The 20,663-nt window shown below is 44.5% G+C and overlaps 2 protein-coding genes across 3 annotated transcripts in view; one reads left to right on the top strand and one right to left on the bottom strand.

The window, feature by feature from the left end:
• PM20D2 (peptidase M20 domain containing 2) overlaps positions 1–20,663 on the bottom strand; it is a 617,107-nt gene that overhangs the window by 19,940 nt on the left and 576,504 nt on the right. Inside the window, exons 2-3 of the mRNA XM_081857239.1 lie at positions 1,270–2,033; positions 800–948 (exon numbers count right to left, since the gene is read on the bottom strand). Of these exons, the coding sequence (XP_081713365.1) occupies positions 800–948; positions 1,270–1,788 (668 nt within the window). The 5' untranslated portion in view covers positions 1,789–2,033. The remainder of the gene's footprint in view (positions 1–799; positions 949–1,269; positions 2,034–20,663) is intronic.
• SRSF12 (serine and arginine rich splicing factor 12) lies at positions 7,481–17,870 on the top strand. Of its 2 annotated transcripts, none has more exons than XM_081857437.1 (5): positions 7,481–8,777; positions 12,346–12,450; positions 14,155–14,258; positions 14,453–14,594; positions 15,360–17,870. In XM_081857437.1, the coding sequence occupies exons 1-5, from the start codon at positions 8,713–8,715 to the stop codon at positions 15,712–15,714; spliced, it is 771 nt and encodes a 256-aa protein (XP_081713563.1). In that variant the 5' UTR covers positions 7,481–8,712; the 3' UTR covers positions 15,715–17,870. The 2 variants fall into 2 exon arrangements, with proteins under 2 accessions (XP_081713563.1, XP_081713564.1); XM_081857438.1 differs by having other exon boundaries at positions 8,240–8,777; positions 15,420–17,870.

Below are 20,663 nucleotides of genomic sequence, written 5' to 3'. Positions count from 1 at the left end.
AATGTGCATATAATTGTAAATATATAGAATAAGGTCAATAACTGAAGATCTTAGGACCAACTCTAGATGGAGGCTCTATCTGCCCCTTCCTCTCAACAACCAGGGGAGTAAAAAACATGTAGAGAGTAGCAGTTCTGGAACTAAAACTTGCTGGCAGATCACTGGGTAGGATATCGCTTAAGGAGGATGGGAAGTAACTCAGTGGCACAGCATCTGCTTTGCATTCAGGAAATCGAAGGTTCAATCCCCTGCATCTCCAGGTAGTGCAAGGCGAGCTTGATAGACCAATGGACCTGTGTTCTGTGCATGGACTCCATCACCCATACTGAAGGACTGGTTACTGGGAGCAGGTTGGCTTTGGAGGTCCTCATATCTTCCTCACACATCACCCCAACTTTCCCCAGTGCACAGCTAAGAGGAAAACTGGGTGAGCTTCTTCTGGACAGCATAGTGAGAAAGAACAGGACCTTTGGCACAAGAGGCCTTGGCAGCTGTTTCATAATGCCACCCAGCCTTCCTTTCTTACTGGGGCCCTTTAGGATAATGAATTAACGGTTATGGTATAAAAACTCAAACCTCACGTAATACAAGTTAATTGAAGTAGAAACTTGTTTCGCTTGACAGCTCCACACAAGCACCACGTGCTCATTAGCGGTTTATTAGAAACAGCAGCAGAACGTTACATAAATTGTTCCAAGTGCCCTTTGGAAAGCCAAACGAGTAACTCAAAAGTGGATCAAAAGTGAAAGGCTTGTTACAATGGCCAAGTAAACAATGCCTCCCATTCCAGTTTACTCACTCATGTTCTGCTACGTCGGGCAAATATGCTGCATCTTCTTGGGATGGATGGGCCATGAAAACAACATCCAGACCATCGAAAGCCCCGGCTTTGATCAAGTCGATTTTGCCTCCTCCGTCTTCTTCGGCAGGGGTGCCCAACACGGTGACCTGAAGGTGACATGTGGGTCAGGAAGAGCAGCAAAATACCAAAGCATCCCGGGGGGCGCGGGTCGTGGCACTCTCTTTACGGGAGGGTCTTTCTTTATTTACCCATAGGTTTACAAGTTGCATATACACCTCCAGAGATCTTTCTAGGGCACTTTGCGAAAACAAGACGCAAAGAATGGGCATGGTGAGAACTACAGCAGCGTCCCAGCGCCCCCCCCCCAAAAAAAGGAAAGAAAAAAGAGGGGGCTCAGAAAGGTTGTGGGTTGAAGGCAGGAGATGCGGGGCGCAGCTTCTCTCCCTCTCCCCCCACCCACCCTGCACCTTGACGGCGGGGACGTGGCGGGACGGTCCGTCGGCGGCTCCGCTCGGGCGGAGGCTCTCCAGGGCGCCCTTCAGGCCCAGCGCGGCGGCGGCGCCCACTTCGGCGATGAGGTTGTGGCCGCAGGCGTGGCCGATGCCCGGCAGGGCGTCGTACTCGCACAAGAAGCCCAGACGGAGGGGCGCCTTCTGCCCGTCCTCGGCGGCGGCGGCGGCGGCGGTAGGAGCAGCCCCCGCGGCGTCTCTCTCGACGCCCCACTGCCAGTCCGCCCGCAAGGCCGTCTCCAGCTTGTAGCTGCGCTGCACCAGCCAAGCGCCGGCCGGCGAGGACCCCGCGAAGAAGCGGGCGAGGGCGTCGTGCGCCTGGCGCTCCTCGTAAGCCAGCTCCGGCCGGCTCCAGATCTCGCGGCTCAGCTCGGCCAGCCGCTCCGACGACGCCTCGATGCACTCGGCCGCCCGGCGCTTCAGCTCCTCCAGGCGCGCCGCCAAAGCGGGCGCCTCGGACGCCTCGTTCGGCCTCATCGGAAAGGAGCTCGTTCTAAGGGAGAATAAACGGGAACAACAACGGCGCGCGGCAGCGTCAGAAGGAAAAGAGCCGCCACCAGCTTCGCAACCGCGACAGCCACCGGCAAATGTCTGAAACCCGCGCCGCCCGATGGGCTTATATAGCCTCGGTTAGCAGCCCTGGCCGGGACTTTCTTCCGCAGAGCTTGCTGGGAAAAGTAGTCGCTTTTCTTTAACACTCCGCGAATAGTTCTAAAAAACAGCTCCCGCCGCTGCGTGCTGCTTAAGCTACCAAAGTGTTGTTGCTCAGGTGTATATATAGGGTTTAACCTGAGCCGAGGATCAACACCGAAACCTAATGCTACCTCTTTTCCTAGAAGTAACTCGATACAGGGCATTGTTCAACCACCAGGGACAGAGGTTAAAAAAAGGTTATTTCTGGACTAGGCTATTGGGTCAATATTATGTTTACTGTTGTGGTACCCGAATGAAGATAGATAAGAGACAAATAGAGTGGTTTGTGAAAATTTATGTATAGCTGTGTTTATACGCAATTTTCACATCTCTCGTATTCAGGTACCACAACATTAAACATAACACAAACACAGAAAAGAATCAACATTGAAAGATACTAGTGAGAATCTGTATTGTTTCAGGACTTTGAAGAAACGCTGGCAAGTGTATACTTAAGTCTGATCAGGTTTGTCTTCCAGGAGTCAAGTGTATTTTTATCAAGAGTATTGCATCAAATAAACATCTGTATGTTTATGCTGGTGGGTGTATGAAGTTCTGCAACTTTCCATTGGTCTACCAGAACCACCATCTGTTAGGGTCATAAGGGCCGGGAGATCAAGTTTAATGCAGCCCTCACAAGTCTCATTAAGTATTTAGCTGTGCATGGCTTAATCTGTTCATAGCAAAAAGCTTTTGGTGTGTCTGTTTAAAATAGAAGTGCCTGCTTCTGTCCCCAAGGATGTCTTGAGCCTGCTGAAGTCAAATGAAGAGTGGCAGAAATACAATTGATTGCTGATTGAAACCAACCAGTAGTTTAGATCACATGTAAATACCTGCAAGAGTTTTATACCAAGAATTTGACTGATTGTGTCAAATTAATATTCATATCCCCCTCACCTCCCAGTTCTTCCTAGCCTACTTTTGTCACATGTTCCCTTGTTGAGACCACCATCCTATTCATCCTATTGTCTTTACAGTCCGTATGAGCTGTGGTCCCCTAGTTTCTCACTGTTTCCATTACTTCCTGCCTACTTAACCTCACAAGTTTTGACAGTTTATGAACATTCCCTATCATCAGAGAAGTTTGGTTAATAGCCAACTACAGAAGCTATCCCAGACCAAACCACTGTTATCCCAGAAGTGTCATCTATCTTCGCCCCCCCCCAGCATGTTTTGCATCTAATTTGAAAGACTATTAACATACTGGCACATTCATGCAGAAGTTGAATTTCCTAGAAGGGTTTGATGGGTTGCAGAATTCAGGTTTTTAAGGCCTAAAATGATCCTCCAGAGCTTCTGCAATGTTAGAAAGGCAGTGGCAGCCAGAGGGGACATCGGTCCTCTGCCAGCACAGACCTACTTGGACATCAGAACAGATATACCTTCAATATAAAAAGAGATAGGGCAAGCAAGCAAAGGGGACAATGGCCGAGGAAGTATCGCTGGGGCAGCGGGAGCAGAGTGTAGGATGTTTTGACATGGCAACAAATATTTTTTAACTGCTAATGTTGTATCATATTTATAAACATCTTATTTAGCAGAGCTCTTCTGGCAGTAAATCACCTACTAAGTCTAAACTGTTTCCACCTGGAATCAGTCAAGTTCTTACAGGCTTAATATATATTGCCATTCATCATTCAAACAAATGAAATCAATCATTTCTAAATCCCCATTCTAGCAGGATACTTCTTTATTGCTCAGTTTATTGCAGCATGTGTTTATGACAGTGAATTTTAATGGGCTGATTGACTCACTTTAAGAAATATATACCGTATTTGCTAAAATGCGCCTATCCTGGCAATAATGGTAAGTAATAATTCTAAACATGCTTGGATTGCAGCTGTACATGAAGTTCAGCTTTCTTTTGGCTTAAATACCAATAATATAAAACATCCTCCAAACCACAAATTAATATACAGGCTCTAATTGACATCACAGACTATAAATAAGAGATTATGCTAAGATACATTTAGTATCTCAGCAGTTTCCTGCTGTATCTTCTGATAGCTGGCTTACTATTTTTAACAACTGCAACACGTGTATCACATTATTTTAATAAGAGAGAGTGCTGGAATATTTGTTCTGTTTGAAATGTTGATAAATTTAAGTGCATTAGAGAAATAATTATAATGGGTCTCAAATCCAAGTAAACGTGATAAAAACTGAGCTGTTTGCTTCAGAGGTTGAACAGTGACTATACATTAATCAAAATTTATGGTATAAAAGCCGTATGAAAAGGAGAGAAAGGATTAAGTTAAGCACGGCATTGTTTACCCTGAATTTTGTGCACTAACAGCTGAATAACCTGCCTAGTTAGGATTAATGGAAAGATGAAAAGAACAGCAGAATACAGGGATGCATGCAAGTTTCAGTAATGATAAAAAAAATTATATATATATTTAATTAAGGCGGAGCCAAGACATATAAAATAATTTAAAAGAAAACAAACATTTAGCATACCTAAATTGCATCTATTAATTATTAAAATTATTCCCCTCCTTTCATTCAAGGAGCTCAACATGTCATACACAGTTCTCCCCCCTAACTCCATTTTACTTCACCACAACCCTGTGAGGTTGAGAGAGCAGAATGACTGGCAAAAGGTCACCCTGTGAGGTTCTGAAGGAATAAGGCTACAGTTCATGGCTGAGCAATGATTTGAGCCTGGATCTCCCCAGTCCTCTCCTAACATTCTAACCACTATGCAAATTTATGTTATAAATACAATTTTTATGATAATTATTAAAGCAGTAAAACCTCACTCACTAAAGCTGCAATCATATCCACATTTACTTGAGAATAAGTTCTACTAAACACAGTGGGACTGACTTCTGAATAAACATACGTGGGAGTGGGCTGGGTGTCCCTATCCCATGTCTCAACAAGAAAAACCAGGTCCTCCCTATGATTATATACAACTAGAATAGACATGAAAACGTGCTTCCCCTCCATTATTCAGTGAGGTCAACACTGAAGGATATGTTGATGTGCAGTTCAGTGTCTCTCTGGCTTCTTCCTCCCATTGCCAAATTTGATGAAAATTATATTTAAATCTGGCTTCTCCTTCCTGTTTGTATTCAAAGCTAGCAGGCATTTAAGCCTTTCTTCCCTTCTCTGGGGCTACTTAATGTGCCTAAGGGAAGGCAGAAGAGAACCCCAGGCCAGGAAGTCTGTAATAATTGGCTCCTAAAGGAACCATCAGTGGGCAAAATGCTGAGGGCACTGTTGGAGCAGGCCCTCCTTTCCTTTGTTGTTGTTTAGTTATGTCCAACTCTTCATGACCCCATGGACCAGAGCATGCCAGGCACTCCTGTCTGCCACTCCTTTCCTTGTTGTTGTTGTTTAGTCGTTTAGTCGTGTCCGACTCTTCGTGACCCCATGGGCTAGAGCAGTGTTTCCCAACCGGTGTTCCGCGGCACACTAGTGTGCCGCGAGACGTTGCCTGGTGTGCCGTGGGAGGGCACACTCATTGAAATTAGAATTAGACTTTTGCCCCCCGCCCGCCTTCAGAAGAGGTCCAGGACCTCTTTGCTCCCCCCTGCCTGCCTTCCCGGGAGAGCGGAGAAACGCAGCGTGTTTCTCCGCTGTCCCAGACAGCTTTTGAAGGCAGGCAGAGGGGAGCAAAGACTTTCGCCCCCCCGCCCGCCTTCAGAAGAGGTCCAGGGCCTCTTCTGAAGGCGGGCGGGGGGCAAAGGTCTTTGCTCCCCCGTGCCTGCCTTCCCGGGAGAGCAGAAAGTCTTTGCTCCCCCCCTTCAAAAGCCGTCTGGGACAGAGGAGAAACGTGCTGCGTTTCTACGCTCTCCCGGGAAGGCAGGCAGGGGGAGCAAAGACTTTTGCCCCCCGCCAGCCTTCAGAAGAGGTCCTGGACCTCTTCTGAAGGCGGGCGGGGGGCGAAAGTCTTTGCTCCCCCCGCCTGCCTTCAAAAGCCGTCCAGGACAGCGGAGAAACACGCTGCTTTTCTCCGCTCTCCCGGGAAGGCAGGCAGGGGGGGAGCAAGGACTTTTACCCCCCGCCCGCCTTCAGAAGAGGTCCTGGACCTCTTCTGAATGCGGGCGGGGGGCGAAAGTCTTTGCTCCCCTCTGCCTGCCTTCAAAAGCTGTCCGGGACAGCGGAGAAACACGCTGCTTTTCTCCGCTCTCCCGGGAAGGCAGGCAGGGGGGAGCAAAGACTTTCACCCCCCGCCAGCCTTCAGAAGAGGTCCTGGATCTCTTCTGAAGGCGGGCGGGGGAACAAAAGTCTTTGCTCCCCCCGCCTGCCTTCAAAAGCCGTCCAGGATAGCGGGAAGCGCTTCCCTGCTATCCCGGACTGCTTTTAAAATGCTGGCGGTGGGGAGCAAAGCCTTTCGGCCCCCGCCGGCCTTCCTGGACCTCTTCTGAAGGCCGGAGGGGGGGGAAGGCTTTGCTCCCCACCGCCAGCATTTAAAAGAGGTCCCTGGAGATTTCCCTATAGGCTTTCTTCTTGCGAAGCAAGCCCATAGGGAAATTCATCTTGCGAAGTGCCTCAAAAAACGGAAAACCCTTTCGTCTTGCGGGTTTTCAGTCTTGCGAGGCATTCGTCTTGTGGGGCACTACTGTATATATAGTCAATATAGGCACAGAGTTAATTTTTTAAACATTTTCTAATGGTGGTGTGCCTCGAGATTTTTTTCATGAAACAAGTGTGCCTTTGCCCAAAAAAGGTTGGGAAACACTGGGCTAGAGCACGCCAGGCACTCCTTCCTTCCACTCCTTTCCTTGTTGTTGTTGTTGTTTGGTTGTGTCCGACTCTTCGTGACCCCATGGACCAGAGCACGCCAGGCACTCCTGTCTGCCACTCCTTTCCTTGTTGTTGTTGTTTAGTCGTTTGGTCGTGTTCGACTCTTCATGACCCCATGGACCAGAGCACGCCAGGCACTCCTGTCTGCCACTCCTTTCCTTGTTGTTGTTGTTTAGTCGTTTAGTCGTGTCCGACTCTTCGTGACCCCATGGACCAGAGCACACCAGGCACTCCTGTCTGCCACTCCTTTCCTTGTTGTTTAGTCGTTTAGTTATGTCCAACTCTTCATGACCCCATGGACCAGAGCACGGCAGGCACTCCTGTCTGCCACTCCTTTCCTTGTTGTTGTTTAGTCATTTAGTTGTGTCCGACTCTTCGTGACCCCATGGACCAGAGCACGCCAGGCACTCCTTTCCTAGAGCTACCTAAAGACTTGTATGCCCTGAGGGAAGGCAGAAACCCAGACCAGACAGCTGATGCTATCAGCTCCTGAAGGGACTAGTTGGCCTGATAGTATTCTATATTTTATACCCTTTTTTGAAGGTTAAGGTTGGAAGTCACCTTGAGTGCCTTGGCAGAATGTGGTATAAAAATGCAACGGATAAATAAATTTCCATTAAGCCTTGTGGTTTTCCTGCTGGCAATAATAATAATAAACAGGCTAAAGCAGTTGAGGCCAACAATACACAGTTGGCATGATGTTTGTATGTGCTTTAAATCAGGTCCTTCCACAATCTGGGCCATCTCTACCATGGCCCTGGGACCTTAGGGTGAAGGGGTGGGCAATAAATAAATAAGACTATGAATCAGAGTGAAGTGGCCACCTTGGGTTTATGAGGGGTGTCATTAAAGGGCAAGCAGGCTATTTCTACAACTTCTACTGCTGCCACTTCATCATTGGCTAACCCGCTCCATCCTATTTATGAGATATGAATTAATGGAAGCTATTATGGCGAATATAATGTTCTATATCTCAGATAGCCCCAAATGATGGAAAGGTATTAAAGATGGCTTGGCATTAATATTACAATGCAGTGGCATTTAAGAACGTAAGAATAGTCCTGCCTGTGGGAAGCCTTGCAAGCCGGACCTAAGCGCCACAGCACCCCCCCCCCCACAGTTTCCAGCAATTCAGAAGCATATGTCTTTCTTAACACTTGTGTTATTGACAGTTTCCCATGCCTCTGCTCTGATACATGGTTCAAAACCAGAAGCAAAGCCATAACTTATCTCCCATGCATTACTGATGCTCCTGATGCTCCCATCTTGGCACCTGAGCCGCATCTCGATTCCCCTACAAAGCCCTAGCTTGAGTGTGGACATAAATAAAGCTGAGGCAGAGACCCTTCAGCTCCTGAGCCCATTTCTCCAAACGATAGAATTATTGCACTAGCTCCTTCTGTGGGTTATTGAAATGTGAGACCTGTCACTTCTCTCAGCTCAGCTGCCTTTCCTGGAAGCGTAAGCGCGTCGATTGTGTGCAGTTCTACATTTCCAGGCAGCGGAACTGGAGCGCCTCAGCAGCCCTCGCCTTTCTCCAAAAGGAAAAAAAAAAGCGAGAAAGGAGGAGCGGTCCATGATCCCGCAACCTGACACCCCTTGAAAGCAGGGAGTGGACTTGGGGCCTGCTGAAGGCGGCAAACTTTCCCGCGGCGGCGGCGGCGGCGCCCTTCCCTCGGCGAGCCCAGCGAGCGGCCTCCGCCGTGGTCCCTGGTCGAGCAGCCCGCGGGGAGAGCGCTCGCTGCTTCTGCTGCTGCTGCTTCTTCCTCCCCTCCTCCATTGTTCCCGCCCCTTCTGGTCTCCGCCGGCTGCCGCCGTTGCAGCTCCTACCTCCGGCCCCTTCCCCTTCCGCCGCCTCCATCTCAGGCTCTCCGGCGGCTGAGCGCGGAGAGCGCCTCGCCCTGCCCAGCCCCCGTCTCGGTGGGGAGGAGAGTCCCCGGGCCCCCCGGCGCCATGTCCCGGTACACGCGGCCTCCCAACACCTCGCTCTTCGTCAGGAACGTGGCCGACGCCACCAGGTAAGCGGCGGCGGCGGCGAGGGAGGCGGCCTGCGCGCACCGAGGGGCGGGCGACGGGGACCTGCCCGGGGCGGAGGCCTCCTGCGAGGATGCTGGGCCTCTGCGGGGGCGGGGGGGGAGAGAGAACAAGGCCTTTCCGCTTCCCCTTTTGGGGGGAAACGTGGGTTTTTGTGTGTAAAATGGCTGAGGCCCAGCGGAGAAACCGGCAGATAAGGGGCTGGGTGTGGGTCCCTGGAAGATAGAAGGGGCGCTTTCTTCTCCGGGGGGCGGGGGGGGGGCTGGTGTGCGGCGAAGATGTGCACAGCGTGGCTCTATGGGCCAAGTAAAACGCCCCCTGCTACATTTTCCTATCGACTTTTTTCTTTTTTAAAATTAAAATTGTTTCCATTGTTATCCGCCGTCGGTCCCACTTGCCAGAAAGGCGGGGTATAAACGGAAGCAGGCCCCGGGTTGTTTTTTGAAACGTTAGTCACCCTCCTTGTTATGGAAGAAAATGAAAATTGATCTCGTTCCCAGAGGGCAACCTGTCCTGGGAAAACCAGTGCAATGATATTTATAGCAGTATCTCTCCCTCTCTCTCCCCCCCCCCTCCGCCCACCGCTTGGGTACAGGGTGTAGCTTTCTGGCTAATCTGTGGGCGTGGAGGAGGAGGAGGAATTGGTTCCTAGGCATTTGCTAGGAGATGACATGGACCTCCATACACACTGCCCAGGGTTGTGCCCCAGAGAGGTCACTTGGGTGCTGCTAACGCAGCACTTTGATTTCACCCCCAGAAGGGCACTCCATTGTTAGACAGAAAGGTGCCAACAAGCGATGTGGTCCTACAGGCACCCTGTGGGTTATAGTTACGTGGCTTGAAAGTTTGCCACAGACTATGTTCCACCTAGGCCAGTACAGTGGACGCTCGGATCCTGAACGTGATCCGTGCGGGATGCAGGTTCTCAACCCACAGTGGCGCGTCTGCGTAACTTGCAATTCGGTGCTTATACGCAATTTAGGGCTCCTGCGCATGCGTGACCCCTGAAACCTGGAAGTAACCCATTCCGGTACTTCTGGGTTTTGGCGGGTCCGTAACCCAAAAAAGCGCAACCTGAAGCGTCTGTAACCCGAGGTATGACTGTACTGTCTATTCTATCTGTCAGGGACCACAGTAGTATGAGACCTTTGCTACCACTGTTGCCTGAGATATGTTCAGCTAGACATTTAGCCCAGAACTTTTGCATCATAAGCGTTACCCATTTATCCAGGTCTTTGTCATCTTTTGTTATATTAGTAATTATGTAAATTTATTCATGTTGGAAGCCACCTTAAGAATGGGTTTTTTAACTATGGAAAGGTGGCATACAAATAAAATGATCATAGATCATAGAAAGATAGTTGTAAGGGAGCCTGAGGATCCTCTAGTGTCTAGTCCAAGCCCCTGCAATGTAGGAATATGCAGCTGTCCCATACAGCAGTGGTTCCCACTTAGCTAATTACTCAGGACACCCTATTTTTCAAAAGCCAAGCCACAGACCCCCTACTTTTGAAAATTTTGATAACTCTATGGTAGTTACCTCTGCAAAACAATTTTTTGAATAAAATGTGGGGTGGCCCCAAATAAGCAAAGGATTTTAGGTATACTAAAAAACAAACAGATCATAATTTTTTTGTTATTACAATGCAAAAATAACAAAATTAATTGAGGGGGAGGCAAGGGATGGGGCCACGAACCCCCTGGGTGCCTTCTCCAGACCTCTAATTGGGAACCACTGCCATACAGGGATCAAACCTGAAACCTTGGCATTAACAGCACCATGCTCTAACCAACTGAACTGTATGTATGTATCCTGTCTAGCTATTTTTATCTGAGTACTTAAAAGCATGTTTTCAGTCAATTCTTCCCTGTCACTTTGCAACCCCAGTAATGAAATTAAATGGAACGCCACATAAGGTGACAAGATGTGAATGAAGCAGGGCAGTGAATTTTGATAGTTGCAGCTAGCTATTAAAGTTATGGAGCCCTCTCCTCCATTGCATTTGCTTGCCTTCTACATTTTTTTGTTTTGTCTTGGACAGGCTTCAGTAGTTTTGTGGGTTTTAAAAAAAATATTTGCTAAAAAGTCTTCCCATTTTCAGCTATGAGATTATTCCTCTCTTCAGTAGGGAGCACTTTGTAGGGAAAGTTTATTCAGATAGCAGAATACAGCTAGGACTGCAGCATTTAAACCATTAATTAGTTAGATGAATCACTTTCATAAGTCTTTAATTGAATAAAAGTGCCCCAATTAACTGGGCAGCAATATTAAAACATGACATTATCTTTAATATATGTACTTATAAATAGAAATGGCAAGCAGCATATTAAAAAGGTATTCCTCCTTTTTTCTCACATTAGGAATGCCTCTTCTAATATCAGACCAGCATCACACAGCAATGCATTATCTAAAAACCAAAAAAGCAGCACTATTGTTTCCCTCATATGCAAAATTGATATCTGTCTGCTAGCAAAAAATCTTTACCCTGTTCTCCAAGCATAGTAGGGTTTCTTTTGTTCCTTTGTAGGGCGTGGAAGACTCTTTCCTGCATGAGAACCCAATATGCAAATAATTGCAAATAATTATCCTTTCCCCCTATGATTGAAAGACCAGCCAATGAATAAGGCATATAATTAAAAAGCTAGGTATTATATTGTACAATCTGATGTTATCCATTCTAACAAGTGCCCAATAATTACTGACTTGTGTGGAGTCTTTTGATATGTATGGAGTGACACCCCTACTTCCCAGTTATTCATTTCACAGAAAGGAGCAAATTTGTGCATGCTTTTCTCTGTGGGTTTGTGTAATCCTCACCACATCTAGTGGCAATGAATTCAGCATAATATTATTCATTGTGTAAAGTTATTTCTTTTGTTTCTCCTGATACTTCTGCCTATGTGAGGATGTTTGTCTTATGTGAGGGAAAATATATCTGAATTCATCTTCTCCATTCTGTGTGCTCTTTCATGATTTCCCCCCCCCCCCATGTCTGAATCTTTAGTATATTTGTTTTAAGCTGAAAACTCATTTTCTGGTGCCCCAGTCCCATGCTGAAAAAATAGTGGCATTATATTCAATCAAGTTGTTGACCTGTTTATCTCAGTACAGTGTGCTTCAGTACAGTGTGCTTCAACTGGTGTTTGATCTCCTGAGCGATATTGTAGTCTGACAAAAAAAGCAGGGGTTCCAGAAAGAGAATTGTGCCTTTGGAGAATTTTCAGTTGCAGGATTGTTGGCATTCATTTTTGTGTCTGCCCCATTTCTGCAAATCACTATTAGAGTAATCACAATGCGAATGATCCAATACCAGGAAAAATACATTTAGGTGAACTCTAAACATACTAATAAGTTCCTAGCTCGTTTTAGTTTCAATAATTATATATGTTCAAAATTTATGGCTATGATTCCCAATACTGATAGAATTATTGAAAGTGTGTCTTTAATAGTCTTAATACACAAGATGAGTCTGCTGCAGCTAGGTATTGCTAAAGCAGGTACAATGATAAAGAAACACTCATTCTTTTTGCCTTATTTCTAAAACACTTCAGGCCTGAGGATTTGCGTCGTGAATTTGGTCGGTATGGCCCTGTAGTAGACGTATACATTCCGCTTGACTTCTACACAAGACGCCCAAGAGGATTTGCTTATATACAATATCCTTTATGTCACTGTATTTTTTATTGAGGTGCATTGTTGTTATTGCGTCCTAACTTAATGTATTTATTTCTTTGTCTCAGAAAATGTAAAGCAGTCCACAGTGGCTGGCAAGCACCCCAAAGTTTGAATGAACCTGGTTAGATAGAGTCCAAGCAGGCAAGCCAAAAGACACCTTAAAGTTCAAGCTTCAAGGAATAAAGAGGGAGGGTGGAAAAAGATAAAAAGAAAACTGGAAGAGGGGAAGTCCTTTTTCAAGGAAAAGACAAAGCCACAACACCAAGTTAAGGCTTCGGCTTTCCGACATTTGCTCAAGTTCCAAAGTCAAAGCCAAGTCTGATTTGGTTGGTTCTCCGGCCCTTGTCAAGTCCATCTAGCAAGCCCTAAAGAGTAAAGGTCAAGATCAAGTGACGTGGAGGTAACTGCCAAAGTTTCCTTTTGTATCTTATCGCTCAAGCTCTTACGTTGCAGTCAAGAATTTGTTTGTTTATAACTGTTTTAGTTTAAAATATTGCTTCCTTAAATTGGTACAAGAGAACTGTATGCAAATATTTGTTCGCTTTTCCATGAGTCATTTTCCTAACAGAATAGATTTCATTGGAATACTGAAACATATCAGTAATTTAGATGATCTGGTGACATATTTTTGTGGCATTTACAGCTATTTGTTTTAAATATTGGGAGTAAAGGAGGAGGAAAAACAAGTCAGCTGTTTATAGATATGAACAATGTCTGCAGTAAATCAGAACAGAAGTAATGAACTGAGGCTGCTTACCTGAGAGTAAGCCACATTGACTTCAGTAGGACTTCCTCAGTAGATATGGTTAGGAGTATACATCTAGATAATACTATTTTCCACATCTAGGTAATATTTCCTATTAATGTGTCACGTTTAAGGGCCTTCAAATAAGGTGCACACCTTAAATATTCTTGCTTTAGTTTAGTTATGCATTAAAGATGTAGGGACTCCAAAATACACAGCGAGTCCCTTCCTACCATTCATTCCTTTGCCATTCAGTTCTGTAGAGAAACAACTCTGTGTGCCCACAGACATGACATTGAAATGGAGGGGAAACCACTGTGTGTGGGAATTTCATGTGCATTTCAGTGTACACATGAGTTTCTGAATAAGGGCACCTATACTTTAAAGGCATTTATTATTACCTTGTTTCTGCATGTCATTGAGCTGCCTCATACTTTTTGTGGCAATCCAGGTATACTGACTGGTACTTGCTGTGACACACATACAAAGTGTGAAAGAAAGATGCACATCTTGCAGAATTTTGTGGGCCTTGACACTTACTGGGTTCCCTTGAGAAAGATGGGGCTTGCAAAACAAAGCGGGGATGACAACATGACTAGGGCAGTGGGCCCTGACAGATGCCTGAGCTTGCCATTCTCTGGAGTCAACACTGTTTTGAAATATGCATTGTACCCTGGACGGGGAGTTGTGGCCAATCCTAGTTTCCCAGCGTGCTTGTGGTTGTGTGTCCTCCTTCCATACATATATGTATATACAACCAAACACACTGCTGGAGTTCTGCTGTATTTGAGTGGCAATATAAAGTATGAAGCAGCTCTCAGCTTAAGTGGCATATCAAAATAACTCTTGCTTTTTAAAGTATCTGGAGTAATTTGGTCTATGTTACATGATACAATTTTTTGCTTTGTGCATGTTTAAAGCGTCCTTAACAGACAGTCATGTTTGAAGATGTTCGTGATGCAGAAGATGCTCTTTATAACCTCAATAGAAAGTGGGTATGTGGCCGGCAAATTGAAATACAGTTTGCACAAGGTGATCGCAAAAGTAAGTGAACACCACCTTGTCACTTACTTATTCTGCAAAGCATTTCTTTAAGATAGTTGCCTTTCGTATCTCTTAAGATTGAAAAATAAAACAGGCACAAGCTTATAAACTCTAGTTTTTTAAATTGCATGCATGCTCAGTATGTAAGAAGCTGCAGTTTTCTTGCGATCTTCCAGTTCTGCTTTAAATTCTAGCACCAGGTCAGATGAAATCGAAGGAGCGCCGCCAGTGTTCTCCAATGGACTATAGAAGGTCAAGAAGCCGTAGCCGAAGGAGGACACGTAGCAGAAGTTCTTCATGGGGCTGGAGCAGGAGACATTCTGATAGTTTTAAAGAGTAAGTCTGAGGATCATGAGACAAAAATTCAATTGCATACTAATGATTGTGTGTATTATGTTCCAGGAGAATATTTGTGAACAACAGTGATGGTAACCAGTGAGGATAAGGTAAACTTGAGCTGGTCCTGCAAAGGTTCAGTCATCCTGGCTCCTTTGTAAATAATTTGAACACTAATACTGTACAGGTAATACTGTACTTGTTTATCTGGTAATAAATCCCATTGAATGCAGTGGGGCTTACAGCTGAGTAGAAATGCATAGAATTGTGCTGTGTGGCTGGCTATTCTCAGGCAGGCAGGCAGGCAGTAAGGTAGTATAGCTTCAAAATTCTGGCACTGCATTTGAAATGTTGGATTAAAATGTAAGTATTAAAATCATCTTGCTGACTGACTCCTAGTGAGCTCATTCTTGTTGCACCAGGTTTGAAAAAATAAAGTTTTGAGACAAAGTAGATTTTGTCTGAGATAGTAACAATGCATAGATAATTTTTAATAGCTTGTTATTCCAGTCTGAAAGAATAGAATAGAATAGAATAGAATAGAATAGAATAGAATAGAATAGAAGCATAAACCATGGGAATCCTCAAAACTACTCTTTAAATTTTCCTTTTAAAGTTTTGGGGTACTTTTGGCATACAATACCGTTACAAAAACAAACAAACAGTACCTCAAACAAATTAAGCAAACTGTTTGGGTTACAATGTTCCTTAAAAAGTAGGGGAAGATCAAATATCGCTTCTAATGGAGCTTTGGATGATTTTCAGGTCAAGGCGTAGACGACATTCTTACAGCCAATCTAAGTCTCGCTCAAAATCTCTTCCAAGGCATTCCAGCTCGCCCAGACGATCCATCACCCCGCAGAGAAATTCTAGTTCTAGGGGAAGGTCACGATCCAAGTCACCCCACAGAAGTTCCAAATACGTTGAAAAGTCACCATCCAGTTCCCATCGAAGACGTTCCGGTTCGAGAACAAAGTCACGATCACATCCAAAACGTTCCGGCTCAGCTACCAGATCCCTGTCGAAATCCCCTCGGAAACATACTAATTCCAGTTCTCGCTCACACTCTAGGAGCTTCTATCAGAGAAACAGCAACCAGTCAGTATCTGAAGAAGATTAATGCCTCTATTTCTTTAACACCGTTTTTTATGAGCACAAAATAAGGAGAACAGAAATTGTCCAAAGCTTATATGATATGTAAGGTAACTGATAAAAGAGAGGTCTTGCTATGTGCCCTTTCAGTCCCTGCTTCAGTGTGCAGAACTCCTTTTAAGAATTTATTTTTTATTTTTAAAGAAACATTTACCTAGTCTAGATTCTATTTCCCTGTACTTGGAACCCAATAGTAGGCGATCCTGTGCCCAAGTTAAGCTCCCTGCATCCATGCAAGCTGTCGTTAGTCCTGGCAGTGATGTAACTTCAGCTGCTGAAAGACCAATCAGCTTTCCTTATCAGAATTGTAATTGCCCTTTGCTCCATGTTCTTTCAGTTGGCAGAACCTAATGTCAGTTTAACATTGTGCTGGATAGAAGCTGTATGAGAGGTTTCCTCCTGTTTAATGTGGGGATAGAGGCAGAGCCATTCAGCCATGCCCTCCTTGGCTCTCGCATAGTGCTTTTGTAGATATTGTAGTGCAAGCAAGGCTTGTTCTGCATATCTACACCTGGAAAAGGGCAGAGCTGCTCAACAAGTAGCCTTTTGCTATTCGTTTTAACGTGACATGAATTAGATGCAGCTACAGGTTGTTTTACTTCATTTTGCTGTTTTCTTTGGCATTATTTTTCTGCCTGCTTTATTGTCATACCAAGAATAACCAGTTCAAATCTGAGTCTGCTGTTCTTGTATGTTCTTTGGGTAATTAGGGTCTTTTGTTGAGGGTGGGGGTGCTGAGGGAGGCATTATAATGTGTGTGTTGAGTTTGAAATGCCATTTCAAATTCAGGTGGTCTAATTGTTTCAGATTAGAGAAGTACATTAGCAGGCTAGTATGGGAAATTTTGTATAACATAGGGTAGTTGGAATCTCACATCCTTCCGAGTATATGTTTTTTCAAAAATAATTTATATTTAAAAGCCTAGCAATTTATTTCCATTTGGGGCTCCATGTTGAAAGAGAAGTGCTAACTGATCTTAATTAACTTCTATCGAAATCCCAATCTATAGATCTCCAAGCACATTCAAGCTTTTGGAACTCAATTTTCTTGCCAAATAGATGATAGGCAAGAGGGGGAAGGAGTCCCCAGATAGCCTTTCCTTTCCTTCACTAACGTACAGGCTGTGCATGCAGATTTGGCAGTGTGTTGGGATGGGATGCATTTCAGTCTGGTCTGAATACGCAGCAGAATGAGGTATAAGTAAAGGGCTGGATTAGATTGTACTGCTTCATATGGGCAATACCACTTTTGAACGCTCTCCCTGCTTTTTTAATTCCCAAAGGCAATGAAAATAGAAAGTCATATCAGGCAAATAGTTTGGCTACAATCTACTCCCTGTTGTACTTACCTTCTATTGGTAGGGAGTGTTTAACATAAGGGAACATTCAAAATGTGATTTATCTACAAACCAGAATTAGTACAGTTCACTCTATGAAAACATTCTGCTGTATGTGTAAGATACAGCCTTTGATCCTGTACAGTGGTCTCTCAGCATTTGCAAAGTGGATAATTATCACATTGTCAGTCACTGGATTGTGACCAATGTTTAGTAGAAAGCAGTCTAATAATACGTAATGGAAATTTAAAAAGTGATAATTGGTTATATAAAGTCATTTTGTAATACTGTAATATAAGTTGTTAAGCACATGCTTTTCATGTGTAGTCAAAACATTTTTGTGAAACCCTTAAAACAGTAATATTTGTAGTGTAAGAATCTTGCTACATTATATATTTTCAAACTGTCATTGTATTATGAGATTAATGTAGAAGACACCTTCTTCAAACATTTTAAAGTTCTGAGCCCCTGAAACTATTGAACTATTGAGTATAAAATAATTATTGGCTTGTCTAACCCAAGTAACAGAAGGTATTCTGAAAATATTTTGTATTTTATAATATCTTACATTTGCATTGTGTAGTAATGTTTGGGAACCTATAATTTGTGTTTAAGTGTATAGTACTAGCTGTGATGTCTGTTACATGGTACAAACATTGTATTAAGTAACTGTGGTGGCAGTAAAACCACATTTCACTTCATGAGCAATTATACAATTTTGTGTTGGAAATAGCATTATTGTTATTTCATAACTTAAGATATTATTTTCAATAAAACACATGAAGTTCCTTGTCATTCCCTTTTTCAAACAAATAAAAACATACACACACACACACTTCATAAGTACTGTGCACACCAGCATAGCAGAGTGTTTCGCATAGGGGAATAGTGACTTGCCCAAAGCAACACAGTTTATCTAGGATTGGGTTCTTAGTTTTGTTCCACACTGCAGGAACCTGCTTCCACACTGCTGTTCCTCACAGTGCCAGGTTGGATGTGAAGTTCAGAACCATACAGGAGGGCTCATCTGGCAATAATGCCCCCTGCGACATTAGCACAATGTTTGAGGGTTGAGGCTATTGTGGGAAAGAGTTGCAGCATGGACTTCTCCTCCTGTATGATCCCAGGCATGTCACACCACTGAGAAGACATGAGATCCCAGTTTTATTGTAGATCTGCACATAGGGAATAAGAGAGTAAGATGCTGGGCTACTGTTGCAGTTCAGACTGTAGAGTGGATTTATTTATTTGCTTTCCCCCATTTTTTGTAAAAATGCACACATTCATCCTTGCATGCAGTGGTCAGAACACACAGAAGAAAGATTAAGTGTAGCTTTCTCTGTTTTCAGTTTACTACATATGTAGATCTTTTATTGTTCAGAGCATTAAAAAAAAGAATTGCAAGAAACAAGAGGGAAATAGCAACATAGTCTGGGAAATGCTAAGATTTGGGTGGGAGACAAAGGGAGGACGCCTCAAAAAACCACACAGTGAGGACTGAGCACAGTTAGTGACCATAGAATGTGTGAGAGGTGTTGGATCAATCCATCAACCTCTGATGGGTGATTTAGAAGGATTGGGTCCAGCATCAGTTTTGCTGTGTGTGTATCTATACTTGGCCGTTACATCTCAACGCAGCTCCTTCCTTGGAAGCATCTTCAGGTTTGAAGGTACACACGGTAGGCAATAAGTGCTCATTGACGTCATAAAGATTCAGTCAAGTGCAGAGGTTTACTTGACAGACAAAAGCATACTGGTAGCAAATATATACAGACGTTTACCACTGTTGTGGTCAAGGCATGCTTAGAGTTCAACAAGAGTCCAAGACTCACTGCTCTCACCACAAGTCGCGAGCAAGAGACTGAACAAGTTAAAAGAAGTTTCACAGAACCATTGTTATCAGTTCCTCCTGTGCGTGTCCTTACATAGACAAAACAATCTCAGCCTTCTGCTGCTGCTTGAAACTTCTGTTTCTGGAACAAATTATTCTCTCACACACAGAATATCCAACAAGGGGAAGAATGGAAAACTAGGAGAGAAGGGATGGAAGGAAGAGTACATTGCTAACTGGCAAGAACCTGAACAGGAGTACTCTACCCAGCAACCTTCTGTTGCAGGTACAGCTTGTTCTGTAAAGCTTGTAGATAAGTTATTAATGAGCAAAAACTAGTTTTTGTAGAAAGTTTCTAGTCTTGGTAGAAAGTTAAGCTCACAAGTATACAGTAGCAAAATGGTAAGTTCAGCGTTAAGAACTTTTTGAAAGAGATTGAACAGCAAATATCTGTTCAATCGAAATTACCTCCCCAGGGTGTATATAATCATCTTAATGCCATTACAGTGGTACCTCAGAAGTCGAACGGAATCTGTTCCAGAAGTCCATTCAACTTCCAAAACGTTCGGAAACCAAGGTACAGATTCCAATTGGCTGCAGGAAGCTCCTGCAGCCAATCAGAAACTGCGGAAACCCTGTCAGTTGTTCGGGTTCCAAAGAGTGTTCGCACACTGGAACACTCACTTCCGGGTTTGCGGCATTTTTGGGAGCCAAAATGGACAAGTACCAAGGCATTCAGGATCCAAGGTACGACTATATACAGTGGTGCCCCGCAAGACGAACGCCTCGCAAGACGGAAAACCCGCTAGACGAAAGGGTTTTCCGTTTTGGAGGCGCTTCGCAAAACGAATCTCCCTATAGGCTTGCTTCGCAAGACGAAAATGTCTTGCGAGTTCCTGCGGGGTTCCCCCCCCCTTTTCCTAAGCCCTAAGCCACTTATCTGCTGATCCGCTGATAAGCCGCTTATCGGCTGATCCGCTAAAAGCCTCTAAACCGCTAATAGCGCTAATCCGCTAAGCTGTCAATGGGCTTGCTTCGCAAGATGAAAAAACCGCTATACGAAGAGCCTCACGGAACGGATTAATTTCGTCTTGCGAGGCACCACTGTACATCCATTACATGCTGACATTTGGAATATTATGAAATTCTGGCTTTCCTACCTCACTCAAAAGAATCATCCTAAACCTGGAAAAGAAATAAAGCAAGACATGTAAATGTCTATAACTTACTGAATTAGATAACAGAAGATGTATTACAAATAAACAAGTCAAGCTTCCTTAAGCTAGGGTGCCCACTGGACAATCTAGTTCAGTCCGTATGTCACCAAGTTTCCAAAGTCCTGGAGGAAGTCTTCCTAGGTCTGTTCCCCAAGATTCTTCAGCCTAGAGATGGAACCTGGAAGCTTTTGCATGCAAAATACTTTTTCTACCACTGAGCCATGAACACTATGCCCCTACTGATGGCTACTAGCTCAGAAAGCTTTAAAGAGAGAAATTAATGGAGGATTGTGCTATCGATACCTATGGCAGCTGAACAGAATCTTGCACGTATTCCTCTGAGAAGATACCTGTTGCTTTCATACCTTTTTGTGAATTTCAAGGGACAGCTGTGTGTTGCTTTTGGAAAAGGGTGGTCCCTTGTAGAAGTCTCGTGCTGCATCTCATCTCTTGATGGGAGGTGTGCCCATAAGTGCCCTCTGCCATCCCTTCCCATTACGTACCACAAGGGCTGCCCACTGAAATACCTCAGC

This window comes from Podarcis erhardii, assembly GCF_964252035.2.
Source record: "Podarcis erhardii genome assembly, chromosome: 3".
Lineage (NCBI taxonomy): Eukaryota > Metazoa > Chordata > Lepidosauria > Squamata > Lacertidae > Podarcis > Podarcis erhardii.
Note: the sequence above shows the minus strand (reverse complement) of the source record. Positions and strands in the feature narration are given on the sequence as shown.

Excerpts from the sequence above, each read along its gene's own strand:
- SRSF12 (XM_081857437.1), top strand. The coding sequence starts at position 8,713 with ATGTCCCGGTACACGCGGCCTCCCAACACCTCGCTCTTCGTCAGGAAC. Across the intron at positions 14,259-14,452 it reads TGCACAAGGTGATCGCAAAA|CACCAGGTCAGATGAAATCG; the intron begins GTAAGTGAACAC and ends TTTAAATTCTAG. Across the intron at positions 14,595-15,359 it reads CATTCTGATAGTTTTAAAGA|GTCAAGGCGTAGACGACATT; the intron begins GTAAGTCTGAGG and ends GATGATTTTCAG.